The sequence below is a fragment of the Adiantum capillus-veneris genome, chromosome 19, assembly GCF_014529385.1.
Source record: "Adiantum capillus-veneris isolate H3 chromosome 19, ASM1452938v2, whole genome shotgun sequence".
NCBI lineage: Eukaryota > Viridiplantae > Streptophyta > Polypodiopsida > Polypodiales > Pteridaceae > Adiantum > Adiantum capillus-veneris.
Window position 1 is genome coordinate 143,842,336 of NC_140949.1, and position 11,013 is coordinate 143,853,348.

Here is an 11,013-nt window from a genome sequence, read left to right on the forward strand (position 1 = left end):
TGCAAATCTTGAAGCTAGTTGGGTCTATCTAGCTTCACCTACCTTGCCTAGCTTCGTCGACCTTGCCTAGCATTGTTCTCCTCTCGCCTGGTCCAACTGTTCTCTCGCCCTGGTCCAACCTGTCCTCGTCCCTGGTCTAGACCTCCTCGACCCTGGTCTAGTCCTCCTCATCCCTGGTCCAGCCTGGTCTAGTCATGCCTGGTCTAGTAGAGTCTAGACCAGTCTTCAGTCAGTTAAAGGTTTTCTTGCCCAAGGGTTGGTTGGATTGGTGGTCACTGCATACAAGGCGGTCAGTCGAGCGTCAAAGCGCACTACTGAGCCCATAACAGAAGACGACCTTTGGTACCTAGTAGAAGTCCATCAACCTCATCACCTATACCTTCACATACATCACCCATTCCTTCATCCGGTTCCACATCTTCCAGATCACCTTCTCCAGCAAAGCTCTCTCCTATTCTGCTACAACAGGCTACTGAGCAACAGACTCAGGCTCAGCAAGGGCCATGGAGCCGTTGGCTAGCGTTTTGGCTAAGGTAAACATCAAGTTCCCTACATTCAAAGGACTCTCTTCAGAAGATGCTGACGACCATGCAAGGAGGTTTGTATCTCTCTGTAGGGGTCGTGGTCTTAACAGGGAAGATGCTTATTTGGTACTCTTTCCATCCACCTTGGATGGCTTAGCAAACAAATGGTATAGCCAGTTTGCAGAGAACCATTTTGCAACCTGGGCAGCCTTAAGGCAACAGTTCTGTGCAGCTTTCAGGCCCGGTGACTACTAGGAGAAGGTGTTGGATGAGTTAGCCAACATGGTGCTCCAGCCAGAGGAGGCTTATGACTAAGACCAAGTCTCTGGTTGCCAAGCTTCCTCAGCAACCCGGTGAATTCATGGTGAAGAAGTGGGTGGAGAAGGCGCTTCCCAAAACTTCTCAACAAAAACTCCGAGAGAGTCTCCGACCCGACACCACTTTGGAGGAGTTCATCGCAACTGCTACTAGGATAGAGAGGGATAGGAAGTTGTTCAACAACTCCCCTCACATAGAGACCCCCTCTGTGTTTTCGGAAAGTCTTGCTGATCCATTGACTTCTTTACGTAGAGAACTTGAAGCCCTAAAACTACAACGCGCTCTTCAAGAGGAGAAAAATATCTCTCTTCGCCAAGAGAAACCTCCACATCTTGAGGCTTTGGATCAAATCAAGAGAGAGCTGAAAGAGCTTCGGTCTCAACAAGAGACTAAGGCTATGGTATGGTGCAGCTCGTGTCGCTCTCCAAGACATCCTCCACAGGACTGTCCCCTTCGGACTTATTGCCACTTCTACGAGAAGTCTGGGCATGAAGACAAGGATTGCTACTATATCAAGGGATTACGGCAGATACAACAAAGTCTATGTCCTTCTCTCCAACAAGGGCTTACACCTGCATCAAACCTGGTGTCACCATATAGCCATCAGAACCAGATGCCACCTCTGCTGACAACACCTCCTATGCAAGGTATGCACAACAACTTCACATCCCCTAGCTTTTATCATGCTAGTACTTCTTCAGTTCCCCAAAGCTTCTACACGTCAGCATCCGGTCCAATGCAGCAAGGGCCGAGACCACCTCGCCCCTCAAATAGGCCTTTGAAATACACTGTATTTTCCTATACACGAGCGTACCCATACAACTGTACAATGACAACCTTGATGGAGAGAGAGAAAGTGCTCAAGCCCTACAGGTCAAGCTCAGCTGCACAAGAGAGTACAAGGCAAATTGCACAATTTACCAAAAATGGGGGCGCACCTGCTCCCCTATATGGGGTTCTCCAAATCTGCCTGACTCTCCTTCACCATAAATGTGGGAAAAAGATCCTGGTCCTCAAACCATACAGAGAGAAATTGAAGTTATATTAATCAAACGGCTCCTTCAACTTAATGCAAAAGAGCTCACATGCTGAACAGAAATAGAATCCTCAAACCATACAGAGAGAAATTACGGTTATATGGAGGAACTCACCCATGAAAGATCAATTCCCCAGCTTTCGATGTGAACCAAGCTATGCAAGAGGGCTTGCCTGCTCTGCAAGCTGCCCCCTTTCCCCAACTTTGGCATGCTTTGGGGAGGAACGAGTAGAACCTGGTCACAATTAGCAAAATTATATACAATCTAGCCCCACGCTGCATCTTTCCCTAAGCAGATAAAGGGAGACTGGCCCCAAAAGTGGCAGCTAAATGCAGCTATCTAGACGTATTAATGAAGCATAGACGTACAGAATCGGGGCGGGCAGGACGCTGAGGGAGAAGCAGAAAATCGTTGCAAGAGTAGGCGTGAGAAATGAGACCGCCTTTCCAGAGAGCGGCCGCAGTATCCCCATAAGAAGCCTTGAGCCATGGGTCTGCTGTGTTTAGCACCTTGATGGCCGCTTCCCTCTTGTGTGCTCGGCGGGCCTCCTTTCTGAAGCCGCTGCTCTCCCGCCATTATATTTTCGCTTTCTGATACTATTCATTAGCAAATTGTAATTCAACGACTCCCAAGTCAACACTTGGTAATGGTAGACTTTCATACAAAACACTTAGGCCCGTGTCACACACGAGCGTTGGGCAAGCCCCAAACTAGCTTGTATGCACGATTGCATTGTCACACGGGTGGTGGACATCAACATTTCTTCGGAGTATCTATGGAAAACCAGCTTACGCAAGTTGGAAAATCTCCATCTCTCATGCATGAGATGCAGGGTCCTATTGCAACATTTCTCGCCATTGTTCTTTTCCATGTCCTATGAGTTGCGGAGATGGGCGAGGGGGTAGAACGGTTGGCTTCGTACAATGGCAGACATGACTCCTCACCAATAGTTATTTGCCAAGTTATTCGCAGACATGTCCGAGTGAACATGTGTGACACAAGCTTTAGAGCCTCCCTCATAGACCCCTTAATGGATTGTTGGCTTTCTTTCTTTTTTTTCAAATTCACAATTGTGAGTGGATGTATATTCCAAAAGAATTGTACAAGATAACCTCAAGCTCGTGTCGAGCCTTGAGGAATCTCGTAATACACCAAAAAATTACATGGCCTGAGCAGAGGTAGACCACAACCCACGGATACGTAAGTGCATTTTGATCATTATGGCACAATTGTCCCCTATTCCACTCCTCAAAGCTCTTCCTTTTACTGATGGCAACAATCACTTCCCTGCTTTCTTGTGTAATCTCTGTGAAGCTAGATGTAGCGAGGACATTCTTGAAAACCAGGCAATTCGTGGCCTTCCAAACGTGCTTAAAGTAACAGACTCTAACAATTTATATACAGATAAGCAGCCCTTTTCATCACCCTTCAACCCAAGAAGAGATCATTCTTGAACAACCCTATCTTCCAGGTCTTTTGGATCTATTTGCATATGTTCCCTGCCAAACAGCAGATCGTCGAGCACTCCTTGAATTAGTGTGAGAGGTCCTCACAAGCCGTTTTGCACCCCAAGCATCTATATGAGCCAATACCTCTAGCTAGAACCTTCATGCCTATCGAAAATTCCCTTCAAAGTATCTTCCATAAAAATATCATAATCACATGTGGCCTTTGTGGACATCAGATGTTGTTCACTATCGCCACCCATCTTGATTCTAGCCATTGCTTTCTCCACTGCTTGTTTAGGGAGGAAACATCAGTTGCAAACATTAAAGTGTGGTAAACATCTTTGGCTTGCGGTTTAAGGAAATGTCTGCTCTTGGGCCACCACCAGACTTTCCACTCAAACTTGGATAATTTGAAGCACAAAAGAACAATGCTTAAATCAAATTTTAAAGAAAGTCAAAATTTCAAATGTGTTTTATGTACAAATCACTAGGGTTTATTGTGTCATAGTTGCACTTGTAAAAGAGTAATACAACAAAAAAAATATCACATTAATTCCTCTTCCTCCTCATCCTCATCCAGAGGTATGTAAGTTTGATCGCTCTGACTCTACAACCACCAAAACCAAATTAGATAAATCAATAACTCAAAACAATTATTATAATATTCATTAATTGTACTTACCGCTTGTAGAGATTTGATTGCTCAATAGAATTGCTCTCGAGAGATACGATGGTCTTCCAAAAATCATCGCCAAGTATCGAACTCCGTGTGTCTTTCTCAGTACTTGACCATTTCTCTAGTAGGATAGGTCAGGTGACATTTTCCTAAGTTAAAAATAACCAAAAAAGTTTCATAAGCTAAAATGTCTATTAAGAACTTGCACAATCAAAAAGTACTTACATATTTATCTTTCTGCTTTTCCCCATGAACCATGGTGTGTGGGAGTTTGCTCGGCCCGAGCTTCATGTTGTTGTCTGTGGGATGAGCCCGTTGCCACTTCCTCACCCTTTTTTGCATGGCCCACTTCCACTCTGCATCTGCTATGTTGCCACAACGATAGCTCCTCCATGGATTTGCGACTCGGTTGGCCTTGGCATGCCACATACTTGATTGCTTGTTTTTTAGAAATTTTTTGATATACCCCTCCAAACATTGCGTCAAGAAATGCTCATTGGAGGCGTTCAGAAATCGAGCATGCAACACTTCCTCAACATAGTGTACATGATTGGGTTGCTGGTCTTTGAACTTAATAAAGCAATTCTTATATGTTGAGTGTATAAGAATTTGCAAGTGGCATCGAACTATCCTGTGTTAGGGTTCGGGCCAACTGTCCGGACACTTATCACACTGATCGTATTAACCATATTTATTCTTTTAATCATATAGAATAATAAGGAGTAGTGATGAAATTTTGAACCCTCACTGAGAGCTGCCAGGTGGCAAGGCAACCAAATGCTTGTTATCTTCTTCAAGGGAAATGCACAGTATGGATTTTTTTTAATGCATGTATGCCATGATGCACAAATATCGTCAAAAATGCCATTTTATCTGCCAAATTATGCTCTCCATGCTGGTCTTTTTGGATCAGCAATCGAATCTCGAATAGTCAAGATATGGACAGAAAAAGTTTTGTTAGGGACTAGTTTTGCACCATTTTGACTGCCATGGAAAATGTGCCATTGGGTGCTTTTTCAAGCTCACTAGGGACTACAGAGGTAGTACGGATCATTTGGAGCTAGCAAGAAGTGACGGATTGTCAGACGGAGTTGTGAGCATCAAGATATTGATCAAAAGTTGTCAATAGATAGTGGAGATGCGATTGCAGATAGATTTTCCCAATTTTGGGGCTTGTTGTTCACGGTCATCGGCTTGCCAAAATATGGAAAGCATCAATGATGCTATCCTCATCTTGTTCATCACATGCATGCATTTCCTCTGTGATGTTACTAGTCCTTTGCTCACGAAAGAGATTTGACGTTGATCTCTTGACACTAGTGGGCATGGTGATGCATATATGGCTAGTGGAAGTAGCCAAAAAAAACATCAATGGCAAAGATGTCATAGTCGTAGTTGCAATCATTCTCAAGATTGCAAGAGTGCTCGTAGTAAGAGTCATGCACATGACATAAGGAACATTCAATGCTACCATTGTCACAAGAAAGGACACATGAAAAAGGATTCTTGTTTGTTGCAAAGAGAATAGGGTAAATTCATTTACATAAGTCATGCACCTTCTAAAAGTAGTGTGAAGATAGAGGAGCTCAATGTTGTTGAGTCTTCACATGTAAATATCATTTCTAATGTGGCACAATCATCAAAAGTACTAGTTTTCACTTCTAATTTGAATCTAGAGGCGTTATTAGTTTTTGATGACTGTTATGCATAGAATTGGATCATTGACTCAAGTGCCAGTTTTCATATTACTCCTCACAAGGAGTAGTTCTCCAATTATGCTTCAACACATGGTTCAATTAAGCTGGATGATTCTCATCAGCTTAAGATATGTGGCATTAGAGATGTGAAGTTGTGTATGCATAATTGTACCAAGTTCATACTTCAAGGTGTTAGACGTGTCAAAACTAACTAAGAGATTGGTTTCAGCAAGAAAGCTTTATGATCTTCGATATACTATAGTGTTTGGCAATGGTTCTTGGATAATAAAAAAAGGTAACTTGGTCATGCTCAAAGGTGAGAGCACTTGTAGCACGGATAGTGTGTTGTGCTCTCTACAGTGGGTGCTCCTCACTGCAATGTGCGTGGTGACATCTCACTCAAAACAGAACGAAATCACAAGAAACAATAGATAACAACAAATCAACACAGAGACACAACAGCAGACAAAAAATATGGACTCCACTATCTCAAAGGAACCAGTACAGACTCTGGCGTGACAACACACTCAACTCTAGCCCACAACTCACGGGTACAATGGGGCTGTCAAGGCTCAGATGTGCAGGCATGGTGCAGACGTGTTGTGTGTATAGACTCGCTACTCTAGACGATGACGCTGGACCATATACCAAGAAGATACTCCTGATGACCCAACATCTACTACTCATATGTACAACCATAAAGAGCCACCAATGGCTCATAAATGTCGGAGAGGTTTTGGCTAGCAAGTGCGATGGCAGGGAAATGAAGAGAGAAGTATGCCCAAAAATGCGGCATATATTGCTTTGTTTCCTTTTTAGGAGCCCCATACATTATTGTGGATATTATCACTTCTGGTACTATGTCTATTCAAAATTTCTAAAACGTTCAAAAAAGTATGTGATGTTGTAGGGCTTTAGATTTTGCAACCCCCTCTCTAGAATACACACTAGCTTTAGTACTATTTTTACTTTTTTTAAAGCTTTTCTCTCTTTTCCTACTTATTACATTTTTAAAATTTGTTTCTTTATTCTTTTCTTTTCTTTCACTATTCAAAATTTAGCTTACACAATTAATCTTCCAACTATTCATTTTTTTAGAGCACATGTGAATTTTCAGAGATTTTGTAATTAATATAACTTTTGTTTACGCATGTGTAGGGTGATTTAGGATGATCGTGTCTCTCCGAACGGCCTCGAGTGCGAGTGATTGCCCAAGGTCAAACTCCGTTGCTCTTGTGCCAAGTACAAAGGTGCAATTCCTTGCTTACGATGCATTGCCTTGGAGCATGTGGAAAAGGAGGGGCTTTGGATCCCTTAAAAAAGCATTCCAAATAGATAGGAGCACCATTCTCCCCTCACTTGAGGATGCTGACCATTCTTTTGTTATTGGTGGTGGTGGGAGGGCATGCAAGAATGAAAGAACGGCAAGAGCGGGTGAGCGATAGCATGGTGTCTAGTGATTGTGACACTAGCTCTACTTTGATGGCTCCTCCACGGGTCTCTCAAGGACACTTTAAGTTTGAGTATGAGCACATGTTCGCCATGGTTGATGATTTGTTGGTATATGAAGCCAACATGTGCAAAGAGGATTATAGACCATGCACTAAACGGACACAAGCAATGGATGACAAGCTGCTATCAAGTGTCCAAACACCTCTTTATGATGGTGCACAATACTTGGTGTCTCGAGCATCATTGGAAGTCCTCAACTTGCAAGAAAAATTTGGTTGGAGCAATGCTAGTGTAGATGTACTCCTCAAGTAAGTTCTATTTCCTCCTTTTTTTTTCAATGTCTTCTTGGTCTTTCCATAGAGATTGATGGGCAAAATGCTTCCTAGAGATCACCACATGCCTTCGGATTGTCAATGGGAATATCATATGTCATTGTACTTGCCATGGAGGATGAGCACATCCATGCATGCATCAACGATTGCATACTTTACCAGAATCAACATGCCCGTGCCACCTCTGTCCGAGTGCGGAGAAGTGTGCTACAAGACTGGCATGATTGGGGTTCACTTACCCTGTAAGTTATTGAGGCATTTTTCACTTATGATTTAACACTTGGATTCAACACATGTTTAAATACAAGTCTATGGTGGAGCTTCTCACATGGCACACCAAACAACCACTGCTCTAATGATGGTGATGGAATGATGCGTGTCCCCATCGATTCACCTGAATGGAGGCACATCAAGACTCAATCTCGGGGGGGAAGGGGGGGGAGGGTGTCACTATAATAAAAAGTGTCTATTTTTTGGTTTTACATATAGTGATACATAGGTTTTACATATAGTGACCTCCCTCGAGGACTCAATGGCCAGAGTTTTGGCTAGAGCCTTGGCACTTGAGGCCTAGGTTGGCAAGTGATGGTGCCAATCCCTTTGGTACCAAATCTACATCATGGAGCACTTGGCCAATGGTGATCATCAACTATAATGTTCCACCCTTTGAGACAACCAAGAAGGGTAGTATACTTCTTTCCTTGCTTGTGCTAGGGAAGTACAAAGTGACAAATATTGATGTCAACCTTAAGGATTTGGAGGAGTTATGGAAGGGCATCTCCATTGTTGATGTTTCACTTTTAAAGGAGAGGAGAGAGGCCATTGTGAGGGGTATCTTTATATGGACTATGGATGACTATCCTGGCCTTGGAGAGATTTTTGGTATGTTGTGTTCATTCTTCTCGTTCTTTAGCATTTGAAGTTTCAAGCTTTTCTCTACATCAGGCCACAAATGCTTGTCCTACTTGCGGGCCATCATTGGTGATGGAGCGGCTAGATGCCTTGCACAAGGTAACCTACCCAAACAACCATCATTTCTTAGCCCAAAGTCATAGCAAATGTGAGGCTCCGACAAATGGGAAGACACCTCTAAAGTGCACAATGGTAGATAGCACAAGCATTGGAAGCGAGGGAGGATTTGAAAGCCTTGAAACGAGGGAGGACTCATTGGAAGCGAGGGAGGATTTGAAAGCCTTGAAAGGTCTCCCCACATCCACCACTCTACGTCGAGGCCCCAATGGAAAAATTGTGTTTTCTAAAGCCCCATGGATTTTAACCAAAGAGTGAGCTTAATCGAGTGAAGGGTTCCATTACCTCTATACATGTATCCCAACATGATACATGAGATCACTAAAGGGACCTTTCACAAAGGCAAAGAAAGGTGAAAGCATCCAATTATATGGGTTTAAGTCTCACAATTGGCACTAGATGTTACAAGTAATTCTTCAACTTTGTATGTTGTCCCTCATATAGTTTAGATATTGAATTTTGAGCTTTGACTAAAATATTGTAGTTCATATAGTTTAGATATTGAATTTTGAGCTTTGACTAAAACATTATAGTTCATTTTTCCCATGAGTATGTGCACATGTGGGGACAAGAAAGTGAGGGAAGATATTTCCAAATTTGATAATTTAGTTAAGTACATCATATCTCTATTCCATTAAACTTTTCTATATATACTAAATCATCAACATGCACTTAGTGTACTTGTGTGTTATCTTGTAGATTTGTAAGCTCTAAAGAAATTGAAATAGATGCCATCCCTGCTTCTAAAATGCTTACCATGAAATAGTGTGTGCCATTAAGGATACATTTCCTCGATCCATTCCTGTTAGTCAATCCACCTCCTAGTTTATGTGGCTAAGGAGATATCTATACGTAGAGTAGTGCATGCACGATGGATGTTCTTTTTAGAGAGGGTTTTTAAGACTCTTAAAGATTTTGTGCGACTACGGGCCTAGCCAGAGGCATGCATGGTTGAAGGATGGATTATGGAAGAGGTATTTGTATATATTTCATGGTCTTGGGCAATAAAAACAGGTTTTGATTCTTCACCGGGGTCGGCTAATTCTATTTCTTTAACTATTGCCGGACCATCATAGATTCCATTATTCCCATCGATAGGTATTCTTTGGGCTTTTGTGTACACAACCTTTGCTTCCCCTGTGGTGTAAGATTTAAATGTTCTGGTGCAGGATGCAAGTCTGTGGATTCTGGTTGTGCTTTGGTTTGTGCTTCTATTTCTGCTTTCTTGTGTTGTCGAGCTAACTCTTGGTTTTGACGCCTCCTTGCAGTGCGGCTCAACTTTGGCTTGTCTATGATCTCTAATTGGGCTATGTCATGGGGTCGTGGTCTACACCACATAACATTTTGGAGATAATCACCCCAATTGTCTACCAATTTTCGATGAGCATCACATGCTCCTATATAACTGAGCCATTTTGCTGAGGATCTCTTCTTTTTTATCCTAGCACGTACATTGGCTCGATATCGACGCCTCTTAAGGTTTTTCTTTTTCTTATTTGAGACCTGCTTTTGATTTGCATTTAGATCTGGCTCACTAAAGGAGTCCTCGTTGGTGTCCTCTTCACTCTCGGAGGAGCTATCATGGGTTGATGTGCTCGGTCCTTCCGAATGTTTTGACTCTGAACTTGCTCCACTCTTTAATTCATGAGATTCCGAATCCGTTTCACTCTGGAAGTCAGTGTCTGAGTCGTGTTGGTTAAAGTCTTCTATTGAGCTATCGGTGTCACTGTCAGATTGGTCCACAATTGCCTTGCCCGTAGAAGATGCATGTATGGCACTTATCATGTTCAGAGGTGCAATTTGTGGTACCTCTTCCCCCTCTGGTGTGACCCAAGTGGTTCCTCTATTTCCCCAGGTATCTATGGTTGCAGCTAGGTGTACCCAGTCTACGTTGTCTGATTCCGTCATACCCGGTAACACATCCATGTAAGGAGAATCTTGGCCAATGTCTGTATCCTTCTTACAAGTGTAACAATATTGTAGTGGGGCCGAGTGAACTGTGGTGTCAGAGCGATGATCAATAATGGTTTTACTCCCTAAGGGGTGTACCTTACCAGTCACCAAATCCACTCTAAGGACAGAGTCTTGGAATTGCAAATAGACATGATTTTTAGACCAATCGTGAACCATTTGTGCTTCCCTCATGAATGGTCGTCCTAAAATCATTTCATATGACATAAGGTGTTTAGAGAAATCCATTACAATGAACGTATGTCGTACCTTGTGTCCTAGAACTTTGATCTTAAGATCCTTGAGCATCCCCATAGGTTTGGCTATGGTACCATTTGCCATCTTTACCACAATGTTAGTAACACTGAGGCGGGGTTTTCCCATGGATTCCCAACAATCTTTTGTAATGATGCTAACTCCCGCACCACCATCAAGAATTCCCTTTATAGTTAATCCCTTGGTAGTGATGGGTAGGGTCGCATTAGACTCGTCGCCTTCAAAATACTGCCCTAATTCGTTAATGGGTACCTCGATCACAGACTCGTGTCCA

The 11,013-nt window shown here is 42.8% G+C and overlaps 1 protein-coding gene across 1 annotated transcript in view; it reads right to left on the reverse strand.

Annotated features, from left to right (window-relative positions):
* Window positions 1-5,330, reverse strand: part of LOC147435010 (3-oxoacyl-acyl-carrier synthase-like protein (Protein of unknown function DUF455)) — a 34,620-nt gene extending 29,290 nt beyond the window's left edge. The window contains 4 exon segments of the mRNA XM_086489712.1: window positions 1,994-2,113; window positions 2,248-2,440; window positions 3,876-3,934; window positions 5,202-5,330. Of these exon segments, the coding sequence (XP_086345838.1) occupies window positions 1,994-2,113; window positions 2,248-2,440; window positions 3,876-3,934; window positions 5,202-5,330 (501 nt within the window).
* Between the last annotated feature and the right edge of the window lie 5,683 nt (window positions 5,331-11,013).